General features: G+C 40.4%; 1 protein-coding gene across 1 annotated transcript in view; it reads left to right on the forward strand.

The window, feature by feature from the left end:
- The window catches only part of LOC127571654 (sodium/potassium/calcium exchanger 4-like), a 90,722-nt gene that overhangs the window by 55,836 nt on the left and 8,494 nt on the right, over positions 1 to 26,392 (forward strand). Inside the window, exons 10-14 of the mRNA XM_052018276.1 lie at positions 311 to 463; positions 9,381 to 9,547; positions 19,806 to 19,920; positions 24,487 to 24,599; positions 25,368 to 25,433. Coding sequence (XP_051874236.1) covers positions 311 to 463; positions 9,381 to 9,547; positions 19,806 to 19,920; positions 24,487 to 24,599; positions 25,368 to 25,433 — 614 coding nt within the window. The remainder of the gene's footprint in view (positions 1 to 310; positions 464 to 9,380; positions 9,548 to 19,805; positions 19,921 to 24,486; positions 24,600 to 25,367; positions 25,434 to 26,392) is intronic.

Consider the following 26,392-nt stretch of genomic DNA (forward strand, 5'->3'; position numbering starts at 1 on the left):
AAACCATGCAGCACAGGTGAAACATAGATATGGAGTGTTTAAGATCTGTCAGTTCACTTGCACATTATGACATTTTATGCTTCTGAAAAATCCACTTTAAACAGTTAATTTATTACAAAGATGGTTGTCGTGCTTAAATGTGATTATTGAGTGGTTATATTTCCCTTGACAAGAAAACATTCAAATCCTCGTTATTTTCCACCTTAAAATAATAAGATCCTGAAATACAATCTCACAAGGCATCAGTTTCATATGCTGGTCTTTGAGCTTTTAGGGACTTACATACAATTTGTTTATGTGCAATGACCAGTTCAGTCTGCCAATGGTGTGGACAAGGAAATCTGTGCAGCAGAGAAATGTGACGGTATCGAAAATGGAAATGTTCCTCTGGACATTAATGCAAAAGAAGATGGCAACAAGGATGAAAGTGAACCAGAGCTCATGTCACCATTTTCTCCACCAGGTGAGGAATAATGCAACAGATATGTTTTTTTAATGTAATATGATCATTTTAAAGGCAAAAAGAAATCTATAACACATTCAAAATATGATTATCTGAAGTAAAATAATAATCAAAATTTACCACTGTTTACCAGTCTCAAAGGAATTATTTGGCATAGCCAGTGAATACACAAAAGTATTGCATTTCTGCATCTTTTCCACTAGATAGTCCTTTGAAATGTTCAAACCAATAGTGTAAACAATGTTACACAATTCCTCTGGGCTTTATATGGATTTTCTATTAATATAATGTAGACAATTAAGAGAAATTCTACAGAAATTACTGGTAAAACGGTTTAAACCAAGTCTTCCACCTAATGACCTTAACAGAACTTGGTAGGATTAGAAGATGAATCCATTTAATGATATGTAATATATCTCTGCTACTGAGGCTGAACAGAATCTTTGTAATAGTCACAAGATAATTAGAAGTCTGGAAGGTCCAGAATTGGTGAATCGTTCTTTATGTATTTATGGGAAGTATTGGTATTGGTTTATTATTGTCACTTGTACCGAGGTACAGTGAAAAACTTGTCTTGCATACCGATCGTACAGGTCAATTCATTACACAGTGCAGTTACATTAAGTTAGTACAAAGTGCATTGATGTAGTACAGGTAAAAACAATAACGGTACAGAGTAAAGTGTCACAACTACAGAGAAAGTGCAGTGCAATAAGGTGCAAGGTCACAACAAGGTAGATCATGAAGTCAATTTTCATCTCATTGTATAAGGGAACTGTTCAATAGTCTTATCACAGTGGGGTAGAAGCTGTCCTTAAGTCTGGTGGTACGTGCCCTCAGGCTCCTGTATCTTCTGCCCGATGGAAGAGGAGAGAAGGGAGAATGTCCCGGGTGGGTGGGGTCTTTGATTATGCTGGCTTCGCCAAGACAACGAGAGGTGAAGGCAGAGACCAAGGAGGGGAGGCTGGTGTCTGTGATGCACTGGGCTGTGTCCACAACTCTCTGCAGTTTCTTGCGGTCTTGGGCAGAGCAGTTACCGTACCAAGCCATGATACATTCAGATAGCTTTCTATGGTGCATCAGTAAAAGTTGGTGAGAGTCAAAGGGGACAAACCAAATTTCTTTAGCCTCCTGAGGAAGTAGAGGCACTGGTGAGCTTTCTTGGCCATGGCATCTATGCGATTTGACCAGGACAGGCTGTTGGTGATGTTCACTCCCAGGAGCTTGAGGCTCTCAACCCTCTCGACCTCAGCACCATTGATGTAGACAGGTGCATGTACACCGCCCCCTTTCCTGAAGTCAATGACCAGCTCTTTTGTTTTGTTGACATTGAGGGAAAGGTTGTTGTCATGACACCATTCCACTAAGCTCTCTATCTCCTTCCTGTACTCCGCCTCATTGCTGTTTGAGATACGGCCTACAATGGTGGTATCATCTGCAAACTTGTAGATGGAGTTAGAGCAGAATCTGGCCACATAGTCATGAGTGTGTAGGGAGTAGAGTAGAGGGCTGAGGATGCAGCCTTGTGGGGCACTGGTGTTGAGAATAATCGTGTCAGAGGTATTGCTGCCTATCCTCACTGATTGCGGTCTGTTTGTTAGAAAGTCAAAGATCCAGTTACAGAGGGAGGTGTTGAGTCCTAGGTCTCAGAGTCTGGTGACAAGCTTGCTTGGGATTATTATATTGAAAGCAGAGCTTTAGTCAATAAGCAGAAGTCTAACGTAGGTGTCTTTACTGTCCAGATGCTCCATAGCTGAGTTTAGGGCCAGGGAGATGGCATCCGCTGTAGATCTGTTCTGGTGATAGGCAAATTGCAATTGGGTCCAGGTTGTCTGGGAGGCTGGAGTTGATGCGTGCCTTGACCAACCTCTCAAAGTACTTCATGATGATGGATGTCAGAGCCACTGGTCGGTAGTCATTGAGGCATGTTACCTTGCTTTTCTTCGGTACCGGGATAATAGTGGTCTTCTTAAAACAGGTGGGAACCTGAGACTGAAGCAGGGAGAGGTTGAATATTGGCAAAGTAAGCCTTTACTGCCCATCTCTAATTGCCTTTGAGAAGGTAGTGGTGATTTAGCTTCTTGAAACTCTGCACATTTTGTGGTGAAAGTACTCATACAATATTGCTAGATACGGAGACCCCGTATATGAGTCCAGTGAGGATAAAGGAACTATCCAGTTAATTCTATTACTCCTTATGAGCACTGGTTGTGTTACAGGTATACTAAATTGACACAGAATGAAAGTTGAACCAAAGGGCGATGGCTGTTCTATATGTCAAGCCAAATTTTGTGCCTGTTTTAATTTGATAATTTCTTACCATGCTCTTAATGCCTTGTTTAGAGTGGTGTTCTAGATTTTTTTTTAATCATCTTAGCTTTCCTTGTGTACCTCGAGAAGACAATTTTAGAGGAGGGTCTTGCACAAATGGGCTAGGATTTGTTTCTGGGCTCGTTTTTAGTGCAGTGTGTATGGAAAAGCCTGAGAACTGATGGAGGTTAGAACTTGGGTCTCATCAGCAAACTTGGTGTGAGCTCTTACCAATGGTCACTTAGCCCTGCAAAAGTTTCAATAACAGGCTGCCTGCCCCATCAGCAGTGGTTCCCAGACATGTTCAAGGGAGGGCATTGGAACAAGCAATGTGTGTCAGAGAGGGGGAGAGATCCTCATTTGAATCCTAAGGGCTTGATCTCAATGGAATTATCTTGATAGGTTTTTTTTATACCTTTGGTTATCAGCTATTGACCATTTCTGAACAGCCAGTAGTTTTCCTGATGAGGATCCTTTTACAGGCATTAGGCCTAAGTTTACAGACTTAGTGCACCAAATGCCTCTCTTACTTGTCCATCCGTGACATTGAAGAAAAGGTCCTGGTGAATTTCCCTCTGGCAGCCAGTCTTGCTCACATTGCAAGCATCTGTGCCTCTGCTGAATTTGGTCTGCTTTAGGCTTATTTTATGCAGGACGTGGGCATCTGCATTTGCATTTTCTTCTCATATAAGCCCTCTATCAAAAAGGATTGACCTCATTGGTCTTCTCTATATTGGTTCCTGTTTGTTAGTTATCAAAAAAAACTCAAGGTGCAGCCTGCCCAAACCACTGTATGATTTAATCATAACTTCCTCCAACATTCAATCCAGAGAAGTTTGAAGTGATACACTTTGGAAGAACAAACTTCAAGGCAGAGTACATGGTTAATGGCAGGATTCTTAGCAGTATGGAGAAACAGAGAGATCTTGGGGTCCAAGTACAGAGATCCCTCAAAGTTGCTGCACAAGTGGATAGGGCAGTTAAGAAGGCATATGTTGTGCTGGCCTTCATTAGCCAGGGGATTGAGTTCAAGAGCCGAAAGGTAATGTTGCAGCTCTATGAGACTCTGGTTAGACCACACTTGGAATATTGTGTTCATTTCTGGTCATCACATTATAGGAAGGATGTGGAAGCCTTGGAGAGGGTGCAGAGGAGATTTACAAGGATGCCAGCTGGGTTGGAGAGCATGCCTTATGAGGAGAGGTTGAGCGAGTTAGGGCTTTTCTCTTTGGAGCGACAGAGGATGAGAGGAGACTTGATAGAAGTATATGAGATTATGAGAGGCATAGACAGAGTGGACAGCCAGCATCTTTTCCCCAAGGTGGCAATGGCCAATACTAGAGGTCACCCATTTAAGGTGCATGGAGGAAAATTCAGGGGAGATGTCAGAGGTAGGTTTTTTCATACGGGGAGTGGTGGGTGCCTAGAATGCACTGCCGAGGGTAGTGGTAGGGGCTGATACGATAGGTTCATTTAAGAGACTATTAGATAGGCACATGGACAAAAGAAAAATAGGGGGCTATGGGAGGTAAAGTAGAGAGGGGGATAGATTGAATGGGGATAAGGTTTATATAGGTTGGCACAACATCATGGGCCGAAGGGCCCATACTGTGCTGTACTGTTCTGTGTTCTATATATTTCTACTGTTTTATCCTGCAGCTCATTATTCCATTGGTGTTGTTGACTGCTGCTGCTTATTGGTGTTATCAGGGTAGCACAGTGACACAGCAAGTAGCTCTGCTGCTTCACAGCTCCACCAACCTGTATTCAATCCTGACCTCAGGTGCTGTTTGTGTGGAGTTTCCAGCTTTTCCCTGTGACTGTATGGGTTTCCTTGGGTGCTCTGATTTCCTCCCACATCCCAAAGAGGTGCCGGTTTGCAGGTTAATTGGGTCCTGTAAATTACCCCTAGTCTAGGTGGGTGGTAGGAGAATTGGGGTAAGTTATTGAGCATGTGAGAGAGAATAGGTTACTGGGAAGTGGGGGAAAGGGATTGGTGAGATTGCTCTGAGTTTCAGCATCAACTTAATGTGGAGAAGGCCTGCTTTTATATCATATGAAAATATGTAAATTAAAAAACATGTAGACCTTGAGCTTTTGAGCTTACTCCTAGATCTCACACAATTTCGGTTACATTGGCATCTTTTATGTAGATATTTTGATGCCCATTACCCTTGCCTTAAAGTGCAGACACCTCCTCTGAGGAGATATAAGGGAAGGCAGCAAAGCACCAATCATGCCAGGCTATTTTTTCATTCCTCCCATCAGCCATGCTTCAATTATGAGGCTCCTTTGAAAAATCATTCAGAATCAGTTACTGTAAGTGATAAGCAGAGGAGAAGATGCCTTTCATTTGGAAGAATTTTTAAAATGTGATGACACAAGGGACTGCAGATGCCGGAATTTGGAGCAATAAACAATCTGCTGGAGGAACTGCCGATGCTGGCAGTCCTGATGCAGGGTTTTGACCCGAAACATCAGCAATCCTTTTCCCACCACAGATGCTGCTCGATCCGCTGAGTTCCTCCAGCAGATTGTTACTCTAAAAGTGTGATGATGGTCCTTTCCATCTGACTAGAACTTGAGGCTGTTGAAAGAATTAACATTGTAAAAGTAACTGAAAAATGTGGATCACTTTGGTAATAATATCATTTTGTTGAGAATATAATGCTTTTAATTAGGTTATTTATCAGTACTCAAGAACTATCAATGCTTTTGGAAGGTAATTCAGATTCATGAAACTGAAACTGAACATTAGTAGTTGCAGCTGTTACCTTGGCTATCCCTATGTAACTTGAAATATGCCTTTAGTAAATACCTGGGCATACTAAGCCTTTTATGCCCATAGGGATATCCTTGTGTGTTGCTGCTCCACAGAATCAGCATAGTTTAATAATAATTATCTATGAATACATGACAATTTTATGTGTGAAATGTGCTTATAAAAATGCTATTACTACTGTTAATTAAAACAATTTGAACTTACTAATTTAAATCAAATAAAAAGGTCTACTCAGCCTTCTATCCACTGCCATTTATTTCCATTTATTTCAGTGGATTGCTATAATTGTGCCAGGGCTCAGTTGGCAAGTTTCCCAGCCTTCTAGAGCTGGGCAATCTGTAGAACTTTGCACTGCCCTATTGGTAGTGATGGGAGAACCCTGGCAGAGCACAGGGGAACCACAGTCAGCAATCAACTGGAGCACCCATATTCAGGATTTCCAAGATTGCACAAAGTTCTTGCTCTGCTACATTATAAGTGGGAGACTGGCTCCCGATGACTTCAACTGGCCCTGTCAAGACTTTCAATCAGACACCGATCAATTGAATTGATGTGGAGACACATTTGCTGCCAGTTTTATTGTATTTGAAGCATAGTATTAGGCCATTCAACCCCTCAAGCCTGTCCTGCCATTCAATATAATCATGGCCAATCTGCTGTAGGTCTCATTTCCTCTTCTGTGCCAGTTCCCCATAGCTCTCAATTTCACAATCTTTAAAATATGTATCTACTTCCTCTTTAAATGCCTCCAATGATTTAGCCTCAATAACCATCTGGAGTAGAGCATTCCAGAGATTCTACCATGGCCTGCAAGAAGAAATTCCTACAAGCGAGCTCAGTTTTAAATGACTGTGCCTTGTCTTGTAATTATGTCCCTCATTCAAGACTCTCATTTGTGGAAACGGAGTGCATTTCCCTTCACTCCAAACCACCTTCGGTGGCAGAGCTTTCATCTCTCTTGGGTCACACTATTCAATACTTGTATGGTTTTCTATCTGCTTTTGTCTTTCAAAACCTTCTTCAAAGCCTCCCTCCCAGCTTCTCTTCAGCCACCAATGCTCAGCAGGCATTTTCACATTTTCATACTTGGAGATGTATTGTTGCATAAATAAGCACTACTAAATGCTAGTTATTGTTACTTAACATGAAGAAACAACTGTAATTTCTCACGAGCATTCTTCAATCCAATATCAAAAGTGAATTTTTCCCCTAACAAATGCCTTAATTTTTTTTCACTTTCCCATTGTTGCCATAGATCCTGCAAGAGGTCTAACAGCAATAGTTACAATTTAAAATGCCAATGCTTTCACCTTGAAACAATTGTAAGTTTTATGCCTTTGTAAAATCAGCTTGCCAGTACACTGATGAAAAATATGTAACCTCAAGTTTAATTTGTAAACAGAACATCATTCTGGGCCCTTATCTTTAATTTACCTCAGATATGGCATATGTAAATTGAAACTGTATGACAATGTCAAACAACCTAAGGTTGTAAATATTCATAAATAAGCAAGCACCCTCAGTTCATTAGAAATAATGATGCTACAGCTCACCACTTCACCCTAAACCTCAAATTATATTAATGTTCAGCACGTAGCCAAGCTATAAATTGATGCACTTAATCTGATTAAAGCAATTTTATGTTTTTGCTCACGTTCTTATGTTTTCTACTGTACACCCTCATTCTACATAGTATTCACCAGAATGGGAGAAGTGCAGTATAAGGGTAATGACATGTTGAAAAGATGCTTGTGTCTGGGACCTTAACTCCCACATAGGAGTCAGAACATTGGACCTCATTGTTTCTGTCCCTTTTATCTCTTTCTTGGTTGGGGAAGTGGGCTAGCCTTCAACCAGATTAATAATAACATGTTAATCACCTTTTCATACAAATATACATGAAGCTGACATCATATGCTAGCTTTAACCTGCTCACCACCAACAAAAACAGATTCACTGTTGTTCCATACATGGACATGAAACTGCAGATGCTGGAATCTGAAGCAGGAGATAAAGTACTGGAAGAACTCATTGGGTCAAACAGTATCTGTGGAGGGAAAAGGATGGTCAATGTTTCAGGTTGAGCCCCTGCCTCTTCATTCTACTGGAAGTTAATATGAAAGGAGAGTGGCCCAAGTGTCTTTTTTATATATGGATCTCTCAAAGGGGGAAAACGGGATGAAGAGGCAAAGGGATTTTCACAGGGAATTCCAAAGCTGAGAAATCAAGGCGAGTTGGGAGAAAGGTGTGAGGCTGCACAACAGGTCAACACAAAATACAAGAGTTTTATGGGGTTTAGGAAGTGTTGAAGTAATGAATATTGAAATACAAGGCTGAGAATTTTAATTCTTAGCAGACCAAGATACATGAGCAAAACCTGTGACAGGATATGATATTGGAAAAAGAGTTTTGGATGAGGGGGGGCAGATAGGACGCCAACAAAGAGAACATTGGAACAGTTATGTAATTAGATGATAGAGATGTGCAAAATTCCTAGATTCAGGAAAGGTTATGTTAAGTTGGAAAATAACAGATGTATCTCCTCTATTCAAGAAAGAAGACGTAAAGCAGGAAACTACAGGCTAGTTAGTTTAATATCAGTCACGGAAAATGTTAGAAGCTTTTATTAAAGATATTATAGCAGGGCACTGAGAGAAACTCTAATTTATCAGGCAAAGTCAGTACGGGGAATCATGTATTTGACCAATTTATTGAAGTTCTCTGAAGTGGTAACATGTTATGGATAAGGAGAATCGGTACTTAGATTTAAGAAGCAACAAACAATCTGCTGGAGGAACTCAGTGGGTCATGTAGCTGAGCTCTTCCAGCAGACTGTTGCTCCAAATTCCAGCATCTGCAATCTCTGGTGTCTCCTTAGATTTCAGAAGGTGCCACATCAAAGGTTATTGTGGAAACTAAAAACCCATGGTGTAGAAGGTAACCTACTGATGTGGATAGAAGATTGGTTGGCTGACAGTAAACAGTGAGTAGGCATAAATGAGTCCTTTTCTGATCAACAAGGGGTAAGGAGTGGCATGCCATAGGGGAGGGAAAGTAAATGTATAAGGTAATGGTGAGATCACTTCTGGGATTCTGTGTACGACATCAGCCTCCTCATTAAAGGAACAATGCAAATACTTTAGAAGCAGTCCAGAGAAGATATACCAAATTAAGATCTAGTATGGGCATGAGCAACTTGTCTTATGAGAAAATGTTGGAGAGGTTCAACTTGGAGTAGTGGAGTTTAGAAGAGTGAGAAATGACATTTTATTTGAATATTTTCATGGGAAGTCTTGACATTGTGGATGTGCAGAAGATGCTTCCCCTTTGAGAAGAATCTAGAAGTGAGTGTTTAAAAATAAAGGGGAACCCATTTATAACGTAAGTGAGGCATTTTTTTCTCTCAGAGGGTCATGGTTCTTTGGAACTCCCTTCCTCAAAGGATTTTGGAAACAGAGTATTTGAATACTTTTAAGACAGAGTTAGATAGATTCTTGATGAGTAATGAGGTGAAAGATTATCAGGACAAGGCAGGAATGTGAAGCTGAGGTTGCAGTCAAAACAACCATGGCTCTTGAAGCCATGTTGCCTATACCTGCTCCTAATTTGCACATCCATGTTGCTTAAGTTAGCATGTCAGCCACCTTTCCCTTGCACTTCAAAAATTCTCTGGAATTAAGAGGGTTACTAATCAATCTGGCAACTGAAAACCAGTAATTAGAAGCAGTCGTTGGCATGATATAAAGATTTTGTTGGAATTTTTTTCCAATCCCTCTATTTCTTCACTGTGTAAAATCTAGTGCACTGAATTTTGTTTATCCCCAGATGGCTACTTGAATAAGATGAAGTGGCTAAGTTCATGGCCAGTCCTCATCATGCTGTTCTTCACCGTTCCTAACTGTGCAAAGCCTCGCTGGGAGAGGTTCTTCATGATAACCTTCATCATGTCTACCCTGTGGATTGCAGTCTTCTCGTATTTAATGGTGTGGATGGTAAGTAAGGAAACAAAGACAAATCATACTGTTTAAAGCAAATGCTCTCCTGAGCTCATCAAGGAATGACATTTGTAATAGTCCAAGGCTGCTTACATTCCAGATACTGGAAGTGTAATGAAAGAAAGGGAAGTATACGGTTCAGAATGGCGGTAGGGTATTGCTGGAAACAATCAGAATAATGCTCAGCTCAAACTGACTGACTTATAGCTTCTGAGTCACACTTTGTCTTTTGTACTGATTCTATCAATTCAAGGGAGTTTCTTATGAATTTGTGAAAGTGTTGGATGCAAAATGGGGAAAAGATCATCCCACCTCCTCAAAAGCTTTTTTTACCAATTTGCTACAATTAGTGAGCTCGAATACATCAATTCAGAGGCCAACTCAAAGGTATAAAACTTAGAATGGCTGATGTAATTCAGGGAAGTTTGAGATGTAATTAGGTTGTTGAAAATATGGTACAATGGACAAATGTCACCAAGTTTTATACCCCATTAGATTTCCTGTTTCCAGCTTAGTTTTGTACTGTTGTTTTAAGCGTAATCTTATCCCTGATGTGTGAAGTTTTATTTTTAGCATGGACATATCTACATAGTAAACTTTAAACTTCCTCAGATAAAATGTGCTGAAATGGGTTACATTTTTTTGTGTGACCCAGTTTCAAAGATATGTGGAAGTCGAATTTTTAAATAACATCAGCAGGCTGAGCCATGTTATTAGGACCAATGTTCAAATGAGATTTCCATGACATCAGGTTTAGAGGTTACTGGCATCTGCTTTGTCTCATCTAAAAATAAGGAATCCAAGCAAAGTATTTCTAAGAACCAGCAAGAGGAAGGGAGGACTCTTGGGTGAGGAAAACTGAATGGATGGCCCAAGAGAAAGATTGTATGAGAATTTTGAAAATAGCAAGTGTATTTATATACACTGAATCTTGAAGCATACATGAAGTCATTACAAATTGGTGATAAGGGTGGTATATTTTCTTTGGAATTGCTGAAAGATATTGATAATTCTTGTTTGTGAAGTTTTTGGTGAACTTGTAGCACCAAAACTGATTCCTCATGGTGTTTTCCTTGGCTTAATTGCTTAGAATCTTGTTTATCAAGTCTCCAAGTGTATATATGACAGTGCATGGCATATTACAGTGGTATGGGACAGCATGTTGCCTTATCCCTGCACTATTGCACCCACTAAGTTTAGCCATGTCACTGCTGAGTAGGAGTGGTATAACATGGGAGCTCCAACATGTATAATTGAATCTAAGAACTATTCAACTCCTATGTCAAATAAATGGATGTATTCCTTAAAGCAAACTTTATTCTGGATCTTGAAAGAGAAGTAGCTATTATGGGAGCCCAAAATTATGTGATTTGTGGATATAGAACAGGAATACTCCTGGCAGAGCTTGGGCCAGAAGTATTTGGCACACTGACAAATCTCTCATGCCTCATAAGCCGAAAGGTATCTTGTTTAAAGATATTACGCAAAAACTGGAAGATTACTTTAGTCTGAAGCCAGTAGAAAGAACTGAACGCTGGTGGTTTCGAACAAGGAGCCACAAGTAGGAAGGGAGAATTAGTGATTACATTGTTTCATTGAAGAACTTAGTCTAGATTTGCGATTTTGATGCCTTTTTAGATTGTGCCTTCCGTGATAAGTTTGAGTGGGCATTGATGGGTGAACAAATTCAGTCAAAGCCATTAGCATACAAAACCTGATATTCGAACTTGAACATAAAATTGCTGTGTCAATAGAAACATTATTCAAGAATGAAAGTAACTAGTGTGGCTGCTGTGCACTTTCAGAGAGCCACACCAAAGTCCAAAGGTGCGAACTTGAATCAAAAACATGATGAATGCATCAGTTCAGTCAGTTGCTAAAATTGCAGGGGCCATCACTCGGCACAGGCAAGTGCTTCACTTGTCAAAAGGGGGACTACATTTTGACAACCTTCAGATCCAAGAACAAGATAAACTTTGAAAAGCAACTTCAGTGGTATTTGGAAATGACAACAGAAAGTTGTATAGTATCTGTGCTACAAGCATTAATAACAACAGAGTCTTTCAAATAAAGGTATTGATTAACAGTCAATGCACTGACATGCAGATTCATATTGCTGCAGGCTGGTAATGATTCAATACATCAATAGTAGCAAGTTTAGCCAGATACTATTGACTGAAAGCCTGGTCAAACCATAAACCTATTGTTGTGAGGTTTTGACAGACTTTATGACAAACGGAGTGCATGATGCAACACAATGGACAGTAAGCAAAGTATAAAAATAGGCCATCTGGAATGGGAAAGGACTGACTGCGACAGCTCAAGCAGGAGTGGAAGAATGTATTCAGAAACAATGCTGCAATGTTGCACCTTGACACATTGTATGAAAGTATGTTCTGACAGCTCCACTGCGGTACAATACACACATTCATATCACACTAGATGTGAAGTCAGTTGAAAGAGAGCAGTCTTGTATGCTCTAAGGAGTCATGTTGAGAGCAACTGGATAGACTGGAATTTGTGAAAATTGACCCGAGAGGGCCAAGCCAGTAAATACTGTGCCCAACATAAACAATAGACTGAAGTCTCATCAAATCAAGCAAGAGGTAGCACAAAGATATCCACTATCCACTTCACAAAACTTGTATGCGGAGTTAGTAGGGTCGAAGGTAATCACAAGATTTCATCTTTCCCATTCCTATCCATCTTTGATAGATAGTCATCAACAAAGATAGTCAGCAGTACCTAGCCATCAACATGCACAAAGGTCTCCAGTCAAATCCTACAAGATCAAGTCTTCATCCAATGTTTTCTGGGCCACAGTGGACAAAGCCTTCCAAGAAGTGAATCATTGCTTGTGTTACCAAGATGATAAGTTGGTTGACGCAAGCACAGAAAGAGAGTCCTCTGATTTTGGAGGAAGTGTTCATGAGGTTATGTGAGCATAATGGAAGATGAAGTGCATATTTTTGCAATGAGAAGTAGTGTACCTTGCTTTGAAGAGCAATGTTGATGGCCTACAGACAGGGAAGTAAAAGCTAGACATCATCACCAATGCAACAATGCCTGAAAATATAGAAAGGCTAAGACCATATAGAAAGGCTAAGAACATTACAAGAGATGGTGAAGTTAATGTTGATTTGCAAATAAACCATTAGCTCTTTAGATGTATTTAAATATGCTGCGTCTCAATGTACTTGTGAAACATTACAATGGATTAAGAGAATTCAAGAAGCTAGGGATGAACTTATTGAAGAATTGTCCAAAAATAGAGAAGGAAATAAAGAACAAGCATTATTTTGTTGTGCAAGTTTCCTATGGCGATGTAAGGTTTGAACACAAGAATCATATTCAAAACTCATTGTTAGCAGCCTCCTCTATATGAATCAATGAAAATATGATACATGTCGCAGAAAAATATTACTCGGACCCGGAGGGCATCTGCTTCAGAAAGCCTTTATTGTAACATGATATCATGGAGAGCTCAGACTCCTAAAAGTGGAGTTCCTAGACTCTGCTCAACAAAGGATTACACTCATTTTTATAGTTAAAATATACATGACAAAAGCATTGATTCACACAAATACAAAAGTTTCACAGCATGTTCTAGGCGATAACCCGAAGCACCTATCAGCTTAAAAGTTACTCTGCCTGCAGCGTTAGGGTAGATTACAAAACAATGATTCCAGAGAAACACAAGTTCCCATGTCCTTCAAGCAAGCAAGCAAGCTAGATAGGGTCAGTTAGTTGGCAGTTAACCAAGGACAGACAGCTGTCATGGCAGAAATGGCTTTGACCCTTTTTAATAATGCTTTAAATTTTCTTCCACAGTTCCCTCCTTGTTGATCTTTTAGATCAACATTCCTCATATGGTATTTCCTCCTGTTCCTCGTAAGGGGGGGAGGGTCGTATCCAGAGGGGAAGGGTCCTTCTTTCTTTGGGTAAACCTCTTCACCTCACCAGTGTTCCTTGCTAGATTTATCTCTTACCATTTGGGGTACCATAGGGACTTCAGAACCAGACAAAACTTTCTTCATTAACTGACTACAGCATAACTTCAATGCTCCACATGCACAACACCCTGTCTAGCATATGTATGACATAGTGACAAGAAGGTGTTGGAATGACTGCTGCCTGCGATCGAAACCAGCCCTCCTACTATCACCAACCCTCCTAACCACTGCACCTTTCCAATATCTTCTGCAGATATTATGTAAAATGTCAGTCAGTGTTCCATGGGTGATGCTTTTTGCATCTAGCAGTGTGAATCCAATCTTCTTTCCCGTCGAACTTCAGAGCCGTTTGGGTCGTTAGCAGCATAGTGCAGGGTCCATAAAGAACAAGCATTATTTTGTTGTGCAAGTTTCCTAGGGGGATGTAAGGTCAAGGTTTGAACACAAGAATCATATTCAAAACTCATTGTTAGCAGCCTCCTCTAGATGAATCAATGAAAATATGATACAAATTCAAGGTATTTAGGAAATAGTCTATAAATTGCAATAAAATGTCCTTAAAATCCTCAAGTGTGTAACATGAGATGTCAGTTTTGAGGTAGTATGCTGTCTAGCAAACTATCTGGCCCTAAATATAATTATGTGCATAATATAATTCTATCTGATTACCATTTCAAATTATAAGGGATTTGATTATTTGTTTGTTTATTTCAGCCTTTACTAATATTTTATGAACCAATCTTTATTCTTCACTCTGCATAATGTTTCAAAGAAGATTTTTTTTTGTTTTCATCTATGCTATATCTGTGAATTTTCTAAGTAGTCAGCTGCTCAACTAGCCTGGTAATACCACAGCTGCTGCATGCTGTGTTCCCTTTCAAGTGACATCTTAGAGCAGTGGACATTAGAAAAGCAGTTCTTGGTGCAGAGATCCGTAGATTTCTGTGTGGAGCTTTCTTCAAGGTCAGATGCAAGTGCCATTGCTTCACTTAAAATTCACAGACTCCACCCATGGAAACTGTGCACCTTTTTTACTCTTAAGGAATCACACAATTCCATCAAATAAAAGTTGTCCAAGCATTGAGAATGCTATCTATATTGAAAACAAATTAATTATGCCCCATTGTATGTTCTTACAGCAAGATTCTATGTAAACATTCTATCAAATTTTGAAACCTGGGGATGTGTAGACATTTGAAGACTTTTTCAGCTTAAAATGGAAATTAAAACTTTGCATTTGAATGGTTTTACTGTATTGTCAAAGTTCAATGCTACATGAAAGGGCTAATTAAGTCTGTTCACCTAATATTGTTCTTTTTACTAACATCCAATATTCATGTAATTTGTGTCATTTTAATTTCTTTGTCACTGATGAGATATATTTGGACTATATCATTTTTAACAGTCCTTTTGTAAACTTTGCAATTGATAAGGACAGGCCATAGAAACCAAATACAAACCAAAGTCAGACATAATGCATGTTATTGAAATTTTTATTAACATAATAGTTTTGGAAAGGCAAGTTATAGACAAATTGGGATAATGATGTGGCTGATGATTCAGTGCTATTACTACTGCTGCTTCTAATTTATTTATCTGGTTTTGATGGATATCAGAAATGAAAATACCCAGTGAATGTGATTTATATGATAGCAGTTGGTGTAATGTGAATTTATCAGGGTAGCCCACACAAGGTTGTGACAGGAACAATTTTTGAAGCGAGTTATTGAAAGGACAGTACAGGCTTCAAAGCCACCCTTTATATCCAAATAATGTTGTCCAATGGATGACAGACAGACTATGAGATCTATTACATCGTATTAAGGGCTTTAAACTGCCTTCTCAGCAGACACTATATAGCCTGACATAAATAATCACGAAGTAGTGATATCTTACTTATTGGTTGAACATATATCATTCACTTGTGGTAGGTTGTCAAATTTGTGCTGCCCATTCTACAGTTGATTATGGTAATCTCATGTACAGTTTGTACAACCTGGCTCAGCAAATGGCTTGAACAATAGACAAACATGGCAAATCTTCTGAAATCTGAATCTCCCAGACTGATGTGTGATTCAACTATTTCACTGACTGCCACCAAACTGAGAGTTGAACTCTATAATGCTGGAGATTTCCCTGCTCAAATCACAGCTGTTGTTGCACAGAATGCATATCAGCTGAATTATTATGAAAGCAGGCAAGCCAAGATCAATCCAAAGCACTGGTTCTCACCCTGTTGTCTGATCAGCTCACTGCTGTGGCCTATGTCACATGCTGTTAGATATATTTTTCAATGCGTACTGTATGTGGCAAATAGGTCATGTGGATGTGGGCCACATAAGACATTAGGAGCTATAAATATGCAACACACACAACATGCTGGAGGAACTCAGCAGGTCAGGCAGCATCTATGGAGAGAAATAAACAGTAGACATTTTGGGTTGCGACCCTTCATCAGGACCGGAAGGGAAGAGGGCAGAAGCCAGAATTAAAAGGTAGGGGGAAGGGGAGGAGCACAAGCTGGCAGGTGATAGGTGAGTCCAGGTGAGAGGGGGAAGGTAGGTGGGTTGCTGTTGTAGTCTGGCAGACTGACCTTTATCTTACCAAAGCCAGACGTCAACTCTCTGACACCTCCAATTACTTACCCCTCAACCAGGATCCCACCAAGGAGCATCAGGCCATTGTCTCCCCCACCATCACCAACCTCATCACCTCTGGAGACATCCCCTCTACAGCCTCCAACCTCATAGTTCCCCTACCCTGTACTGACCATTTCTACCTCCTACCCAAGATCCACAAACCTAACTGCCCTGGTAGGCCCATTGTTTCTGCCTGCTCCCACCCCACTGAACTTGTGACCTCATATCTTGACTCTATTTTGTCCCCCTTGGTTCAATCCCTTCCCACCTACATCATGACACTTGTCATGCTCTCTATCACTTTAATGACTTTCAGTTCCCCAGCTCTGACCGCTTCAATTTCACTATGGACGTTGAGCCCCTCACCCTATCCCCCCCAACATAATGAGGACAGGGTTCCCCTTGTCCTCATCTACCACCCCATGAGCCTTTGCATCCAACACATCATCCTCCGCAACTTCCGCCACCTCCAACGGGATCCCATCACCAGGCACATCTTCCCCTCCCCACGCCTCTCTGCTTTCCACAGGGATCGCTCTCTCCACGACTCCTTTGTGCACTTCTCCCTCCCCACTGATGACCCTCCCAGCACTTATCCTGCAACTGTGCAAAGTGTTACACCTGTCCCCACACCTCCTCCCTCACCACCATTCAGGACCCCAGACAGTCCTTCCAGGTGAGACACCACTTCACCTGTGAGTCTGAGTGTGTCATTTATTGCATCCAGTGCAGCCTCCTCTATATTGGTGAGACCCGATGCAGATTGGATGACCGCTTCATCGAGCACCTTCACTCTGTCCGCCACAATAGCCAGGATCTCCTGGTGGCCAGCTACTTCAATTCCGTTTCCCACTCCCATACTGACATGTCTATTCATGGCCTCCTCTACTGCCACATTGTCTCCAACCTGATGGCCTCAACATCGATTTCTCTAGCTTCCTGTAACCCCTCCCTTACTTTTATTTCCCCCTTTTTCCCCTCCCCCCTTTGTTTTCCCACATTCCTGTGGCCCCTCACCTCTTGCCCCTCTCCCGCACTCAAGACCTGCCCGTCTATTCCCCACCTCCTTCCCTTTATTCCATGGTCTACTGTCTTCTCCTACCGGATTGGTGCCTCTTCTACCCATCACCTCCCAGCTTCTCACATCACTCCCTTTCATTCCCCCTCCCCTATCCACCTACCTTCCCCCTCTCACCTGGACTCACCTATTACCTGCCAGCTCGTGCTTCTCCCCCTCTCCCTACCTTCATATTCTGGCTTCTGCCCTCTTCTCTTCCAGTCCAGATGAAGGGGCTCAGCCCAAAACATTGACTGTTGATTTCCCTCCATAGATGCTGCCTGACCTGCTGAGTTCCTCCAGCATTTTGTGTGTGTTGCTCCAGATTCCAGCATTTGCAGAATCTCTTGTGTCTCTGAGAGCTATAAGTATGGTTCACAATGGAAAATGGGTTAAAAGTGCTTGAAAGTTTCCAATGTTTTGCTTTAATGATCCCTCATGTTAACATGCCAAAGTCAGTTCTGTGACTATCAGGACACTTTGGATGCTACAATACACTTTGCATTATAGATGATTCCTGCATAGAGTGGCCTGGTGGTGCTTGTCTCCTCTTCAGGAGAAGCCCCCAACACCTGGTATTCTCAGGAGGTCTCCCATTCAAGTGCCACCTAAGCATTGGTCAGCTTAGTTTCTGTGATGCAATGGGATCAGTCATTTCTAGGCTAGTACCTCCCTTGATGTAGCTTTATTCTTTTGGAATCTAATGTTAAGTCCCTTATCATTCTTCTTTTCAATTTGGCCTTCCTTTCAAACTAGTCAGAATGATATCAAACAATTTTCCCATAAAATAGGAATGATTAGCAAAGTTTTAATGACAGGTGGATTATACAGAATAAAACTCTGTCGAATTCATTGTAATGCCCCTTCCTTCTTGTGGTATGTATCATTGATTTTGTCTTAAACATAAGGGTTAAGAAGTTGGCAGACAATATAAAATTGGTACAACACACTCAAAATGCTGGAGGACTCAGCAGGTCAGCAGGTCCTGGGTACGGCTCCGCCACCACCTTGTGCCACATGGCTTCCAGCTCCGTTCCCAGGCCTCCCAGTTTGGCCCCAACAAGGATCCCAGGTACCTGCGTTCCATTCACTGCTGCTCCCTCTGCTTCTCAAGCCGGATTCTATGCCCCACGCCATGCGCAGTTACGTGTGGGCCCTGTCTCTGTCTCTGCCACAGCTCCGGGCCTCGCTCTCCATGACCCGCCACAGACCTCTCCGACACTTCCTCCTCTGCCTCCTGGGCTCTTGTGTCTCTATATAGTATCGGTAATTGACTTGAAAGAGAGGAAGAAAGCTGTAGGCAACAAGGTGCTTGGAGGAGTACAGGGGTGTCTGGAAGGGAATACATATCGAATGGTAGGAAATTGGGAAATATCGAGGAAGAAAGGGAACTTGGTATGCAGTCCTGAAGATAGAGGATCAAACAAGTCGATAAGGTGGTCAAGAAGACCAAGGGGGTACTTTTCTTTCTTAGCTCTGGCATAGTCTGGTGAAGCAAGGACATCATCTGCAAACTTGTAGATGGAGTTAGAGCAGAATTTACCCACACAGTCATGAGTATATAGGGAGTGAAAATTGGTAAATTGGTTTATTATTGTCACTTGTACCGAGGTACAGTGAAAAACTTGTCTTGCATACCGTCCATACAGATCAATTCATTACAGCAGTGCATTGAGGTAGTACAAGGGAAAACAATCACAGAATGCAGAATAGTGGTACAGTTGCAGAGAAAGTGTAGTGCAGGTAGACAATAAGGTGCAAGGTTATAATGAGGCAGATTGTGAGGTCAAGAACCCATCTTATCGTACTAGGCAACCGTTCAACAGTCTTATAACAGCGGGATGCAAGCTGTCCTTAAGCCTGGTGGTACACGGTTTTGTATCTTTTGCCCAATGGGAGAGGGGAGAAGAGAGAATGTCTGGGGTGGGTGGGGTCTTTGATTATGTTGGCTGCTTTACCAAGACAGCGAGGTATAGTAAAGGCCTGAGGACACAGCCTTGCAGGGCACCGGTGTTAAGTATAAACATGCTGCTTAGAATGTGAGTTTTAGCTGTGAAGATAGGCTGGGGTGTTTTTCTTTAAAACAGTTTAGATTGAAGTGAGGTTCACTGAAAATTCTGAGAGCTGAGACAAAAAAGGACATGATCAGGAGAGTAGCATAAGGCTGACTAGCTCTCTTTGGCTACCACAAGCACGAGGGACCAAATGGCTTCTTTCAATGCCATAAATGTCTATGATTCTGTGATAAATCAAAGCCAGGCTGTTGTCCTCCACTCTATTGAATGCATTCACATTCAGTAGAATGGTTATAGTTGAGTCACAGTATTCCTGCATGAAATTGAAGATTTGGAATTGTGCGATGGTTGGCAGAAGCAGATAAAAGGCTTTCTGCTGCCAGCCGCACTAAATAAGACATACCCACACATTCAATCTGTTACATTTATAATGAAAATTCATAAACTAGACAAACACCTTGTTTTGATGTACATCTTTGTAACAGCCTTGGGATACTGTGTGCTGTAAAGTGGGTATTTATACAGATCTTCTTGAGTTATTTGGTACCACATTCATTTGGCTGTATCCACTTGTTTCTTTTCTGTGTGCAGGTTACTGTAATAGGATTCACGCTCGGAATTCCAGATATTATCATGGGAATCACATTTCTGGCAGCAGGAACAAGTGTTCCAGATTGCATGGCTAGCTTAATTGTGGCCAGACAAGGTAAGTACAGATTTACTCATCTTATGCTGGTTTATTAATGCAGTTGTGCAATGTAAATAGGCTGCATTAGTTCAGCTTAGCAAGATATTAGTCATAATAGTTTCCAACAGTCCAATCCACCTTTAAAGTAACCCAACTGTTAGATCAATGTGGTTGATTTCTTTTTCTAGAAAAAAATTGATCTTAACATTGATTGTTTTTATGGATTAGCAATGTTTCCTTGTCAGATATCAGTAACTCAGTAATTTTAATTACACAGAAAGCTCTTTTAAAGTAGTTGAAATGGAAAATAGGTCATGTTCATTATTCTTTCCATAGACAACATTGTTTATAAGGGACTGATGCCTAGATTCATGGTCATTAACATTAAACACAATATTTAGTCACTTCAGCACAAAATATTGTGTTTAATGCTAATGACCCTAGATCAAGGCAAAATTCATTCTACCGGCTTGGTACAGAGTAGTAATGTGTTGATTTCACTAACTCCATTAGTGAATGGAGGAGAATGGAGCCCATTATGTGTAGAATACAATTCAGTGTATCACAATCTCCAAGGTGACTATTCAGATTGATTACCCCCATGAGAATGCTTGCTCCAACACTACATCTTTCCCCTGCCTTATCTTTATTGAGAGATAAGTGGGACTGCTGAAAATGTTACATTGAATTACAGATAATATATAGCCTTATTTCATCTCACTAAATCTTTCATCCACAGATAATTACCCAACATAGCCTTAAATGTATCTGTACTATGCACCACGGAATATAATAGTAAGTTATACATCCAGACTGATTAACTGCTAAAAATAGTTCTTTCACTGCCATGCATCCACTGATGTCAGAAACTCCTGAAGAAATTCAACATCATCTAACTTAATCATATTTCTTTGTTATTTTTCCAAGCTTTTTAATGTACTCACATTTGCTCACATATTCAATCTTCTCCCAATCTGTATAATCTAGTGTTTATGCCCCTTGTTATAATTCACCTCTGAATCCAAATGATTTTCCCATATGGACCACCATTCCAAACAATTTTAACAGTTAAATGTTAGTATAACAACACAGTTAATAGCAATCTCTTGCCTCTCCACTTAGTATCATTCCACGTGATATTTGTACTATGTCTTCTTCGTGAGGCCATGATCTGCTCCATGATAACATTTTCTAAATTTGATAGAGATTATCAAACAGATAAAAGCCAATGCGACACTGAAAGAAAGGTGTGTTGCATCTTGAACTGATTACCCATCTAATCATTGCAGTTGGGGGTTAAGACTTTCTCCCTTTCCTCAATCCCCTCCCACCACTTGTCTGATTTAACCGCAGAATGTACATGAAAATAGGGCATGAAAATGAGCTGTTTTCCTCTTTATAGTGTGGAATCACCAAACAGCATGGATAAAATCAAGAACTTATGAGCGGATGTATGTTAGAGAAATTCGTTACAACCTCATCTTGACACCTCATGATTATATGGTGGTTTGTGTGGTACTGTGCTATCCCACAGGATCTCAATACATTTCACTGAAACCCATGGGCAATGTTCAGTTCCCAGATACAAAGCAAAGGAAATAAGTGCTGAACCAGGATGATGGGCTTTCAAGCCTTCACATTAACCTGAGATGTTTAGAGTTATTCCAAAGACTATGATTGCATGCATCCTACACAACATACAGATGTAACCACTGCACAGAAATGAAGACACCACACTTTTCTACTTGGAATTCATTTGGAAAGGACAAAAAGAAGTGGATTGACTGAGAACTCCGGATGTCAAGGTCAAAGATGCCAAAAAAGGCTCATGGATCCAAAAGAATTCAGACAGCTAGTGATTGTCTTTATGATGTGGACGTAAGAATTAGAGGCAGGAGTAGGCCCTTCATCCCATAGCACCTGATCCACCATTCAATAAGATCATAGCTGACCTTTTATCTCAGTGCCACTTTCCTGAACTAAACACATATTCCTTGATTCTCTTAATATCCAAAAATGTATTAATCCCTATCTTGAATATACTCAGCAACTATATACTATGCCTTCTTGAGTCGAGCATTCCTCTCCTCTTAGTGAAGAAGTTCTTCTTGTCTCAGTCCTGAATGGTCAGTCTCTTATTTGGATACTGTGACCCTGGCTCTGGACACCTCATCCAGGGTAAACATCATCCATACATCTACCCTATCAAGCTCTGTTAGAATTGCGTGTTTCATTGTATGCTCAAGAGAATACGGACCCAATCTACTCAGAGGACAATTCCCCATCTCAGAAACCAATTTTGAGAACTTTTGCACTCCTTCAATTACAAGTAAATCCTTGGTTACATAAGGAAACCAGTGCACAGTATTCCATTTGCAGTCTCATAAGGTCCCATATTTCATTAGATTAAAATGACTTCACGCTTGACTCAAATTCTCTTGTAACAAGGGCCTTCATAATTACTTGCAACGTGTTAACTTCCAGTGATTTGTCTACATCCAGGTTCCTTTGAACATCTTTCAATTTCTCACAGTTTAAGAAAAGTACCCTGACTTTTTATTTTTTCTACCAAAGTGGATGATCTCACATTTTTCCATAATATATTCCATCTACCATCACTTAACTTATCTGTGTCTCTTTGAAGCTGTTCTGCATCCTCGTCACAACACAAGCTGCTACCTAGTTTTACTGTATATCTAAAACAAACATGAATAAATTGCACTTTGCTCCCTCATCCAAGTCATTGATACAGAATTGTGAACAGCTGGAGCCACAGCACCAATCCCTGTGTATCCCACTTGTCATGGTCTCCCAACCCAAAAGTAACGCAATTATTGATTAACCGGTCCTCAGTCCATGCCAGCATAATACCCCAACTTTACACTCTAATTTTGCTTAATGACCTCTTGTGTGGCACCATTGAAGGCCTTTTGAAAATCCAAATACACCATATCCACTGGTTCCCTACACTGTACTAGTTCAAAACTCTGTTGCAGATTTGTCGAACATGATTTGCTATACATAAGTCCACGTTGAATCTGCCCAAACACTATTATTTTCTAAACTACCCTACTACAGCATCCTTTATAACAGATTCCAGCAGTTTCCCACTCACTTGTGTGTGGTTCCCCATTATTTCTCTCCCTCCTTTCTTAAGCAGCATGGTTACAATAGCTATCGTCCAATCTGTGGGAACCTTGCAGAATCTATAGAATTTTGGAGCATTCATTTTCTCTATAACCACTAGTTTCAAAATCTTAGGATGGGGGTCATCACTTATTGGCTATCAGTCCCGTAAATTTTTCCAATTTTTTTTTTTACTAATGTTAATTTCTTTAACCTGCTTAATTATTGTAGACCTATTGTTTTGCACTATTTCCAGGAGATTTTCTCTGTCTTTTTCCATGAAAGCAGGCATAAGACCATAAGAAATAGGAGCAGCAGTAGGTAATTCATTAATGTCATGGCTGATCTTTTACCTCAGCAACACTTGCTTGCACTGACCCCATATCCCTTGGTACCTTTAATTCCAAAGCATCTTTTGATCTCTGACTTGAATACACTCAGTGACTAAGCCTCCACAGCTCTCTTGGGAAGTGACTTCCAAAGATTCACTACCCTCTGCTGGATGAAGAAAGTTCTTCTCATCCTTGAATGACATATCCCTTATTTAGTGACTGTGACCTATCGTTTGATATTGTTGTCTTGGGACCATACTGGTGGAGATAACCATTTAAGAGAAATATCATCTCTGTATCTAGCCTGTCAGAAATTTGTATGTTTCACTGAGATGACTTTTTATTATCCTAAATATGGAGGTATACCAGACCAATCTGCTTAATCCCTCCAACAAATCCATTATCCATGCAGTCAGGTTAGTAAATCTTTGCTGCACTCCTTCTATTGCCAATATATCCTCTCTTCAGAAGGGAGATTGGACCTGTGCATAGTATTTCAGATGAGGTCTCACCCTGAATACAATTGTAGCAAGATGCCTTAACAACATTCTATTTGCCTTCCAGTTACTTGGTGTACTTCAACATTACCTTGCAGTGAATCATATACGACACCCAAGTCCCTCTGAACATTAACACCTTGCAAATTCTCATCATTTAAAGAGTACTTAACTTTTCTATTTTTGTACCAAACTGGATGATCTCGCATTTAACCACATTATCTGCCATGTCTTTGCCCCTTCATTTGAGCTGATTATATCCCCCCAAAACTTTTCTGCATCCTCTTAATATTTGCTTAATTTCTCTGCTAATTCTTTATTCTGGGATATACTTCCTCCTATCTCAGTCTGTAATTCTTTAATGTTTTGCTAATTACTGAGCTAGCTGGCCAGGCAGGTAGTGAAGAGGATGCAGGGAGGCTTCAAGAGGATCTGATTACACTGGGAGGACGTGGCATCAGTCCCACCGGGACCATTTAGGACTAAAGTTGTGAATTAAAGCAGTCTTGAGAACTCAGGTGTAATGAATGACAGAGGAAGTAGAGGCCTCATGGTTCCCATCCTGAACTTTGACCCATTCAGATAACAAGATGGATCTTTCTGAAAATATTTCTTTTTCATTTATAAAGGCATGGGTGACATGGCAGTGTCCAACACAGTCGGAAGCAATGTCTTTGATATCCTTGTTGGTTTAGGTCTTCCGTGGGGTCTTCAGACAATAGTTATTGACACTGGATCTTTTGTAAGTATGTTGTACTTTTCATTAAATCAAACACCAATAGGAAGTATAAACAAATGATATGCCTCAAAGCTGAGTCAACTCAGTTATAATTTATACTTACCTTTCTCAAGACCCATCTCGACCCGAAATGTTGACTGTTTATTTCCCTCCATAGACGCTGCCTGACCTGCTGACTTCCTCCAGCACTTTTTGTATGTGTTGCCCAGATTCCGTCATCTGCAGAATCTCTTGTGTCTCCTTTGTAATATGCTGTACTTTTCCAGCTAATGCAGGAATTCAAGATACGAAACCAAAATTAAGCTGCATTTTGTAAAATAATAATGTGCTCTGTCTGTTTGTATGTCTTGTAATTGAAATTATTTTTCTGTTTACTTCTGCCCACTTTCTGCTAATAATATGTGCTCCTTTTGCCTAAACCTCACAACTGATTCAGAGGTATAAGTGCTATTTTTGGATCACAGTTTACAGTGATGAAGTTATTTAGACACATCTGAAGAATTCTTTAATAGAAATCAAACAATTTCACCAACTTCAAGTAATATCCTAATTAAAAGCCCTGACCTGCTTTCCTTAGTCAGGGCTTTTAATTAGAATATTACTTGAAGTTGGTGAAATTGTTTGATTTCTATTAAAGAATTCTTCAGATGTGAATCAAATCAAGAAGTGTCTTTCAGGTGTCCTGAGGCATGAGTCATTATTAATGTTTCAATTTATCCTGATGGCTGTAACCTGCACTTTGTGACTAAATGGATCCACTTTGTTTTACAGGTACGCATCAACAGCAGAGGCCTTGTTTATTCTGTCATACTTCTTTTAGGATCCGTGGCACTTACAGTAAGTAGGCTGTATTTTACTCATGCAAAAGATCCTTGATGATGCAACTCTATCACCAAATCCATGCCATAAAATGAGTAAGAGTTGATAGCTCTGAGTCCCAGGTTGAGCCTGCTGGAGGACTATCATGGGCAGTGATTGTGGAAATGTTGGTTTCAAGCTGGAGTGTGCAGGAATGGCAGATGGAGAACAATTTAGTTCAGAGGTCTTCTGAACATCATGGCTTCAAAAAATATTCATCCATTGAATGCATGGATCAGTTGATGCAGGAGGCTTCAAAGCAATAGCACTTCTAATGTTGGTGTTCTTAATATTGTGACTGGTGGCATTTAAGGCTTAAATGCTCCTTTTTACCATTTGAACAGTAGATTTTGTGTTTGTCCTCTGATGTTGCACTTGGTTTGACATTCCTCTAGGCTAGAACATTTCAGAGATTTTCCAAAGGCAGTTGGTTTTGACGATCTCTAGTTTGTGATTAATTCTTGTCATAAGCTTCCAGTACTCTGAACCACACAGCAAAAGTCTGTAACTACCAAAGGTAAACATAGTCATAATAGGGTAAGAACAAGGGATGGTAAAGGACTCTGCAGTGAATGATATGACCATAGTTAATATGGTTAGGATTATAATTATCACATATAGAATGGTTCTGCTATTTCATATGATAATTGAGAGGAAAGACCAGATGGTGCTTCCAGCCTGTCCTAGACAGCTTGATATATGATTTATCTCAGTACGTAAAATCTTCTAACCATCTTTTGTCCCCATTTACTACTGAGGAAGTTGAAATCCTTTACCACTATAACCCGACCACTCTTACACCTCTCTCTGATTTTCCTCCATGTTCGCCCTTCTGTCTTTATGTTAGGAGGTCTGTTGTACACTCCCAGTGAGTTATCTAACCTTTATCCATTTGATTGTTAATCAATATTGCAATACCACCTCCTCTTTTACATCCA

The sequence above is a fragment of the Pristis pectinata genome, chromosome 1 (genome assembly GCF_009764475.1).
Source record: "Pristis pectinata isolate sPriPec2 chromosome 1, sPriPec2.1.pri, whole genome shotgun sequence".
NCBI classification, from domain to species: Eukaryota; Metazoa; Chordata; class Chondrichthyes; order Rhinopristiformes; family Pristidae; genus Pristis; species Pristis pectinata.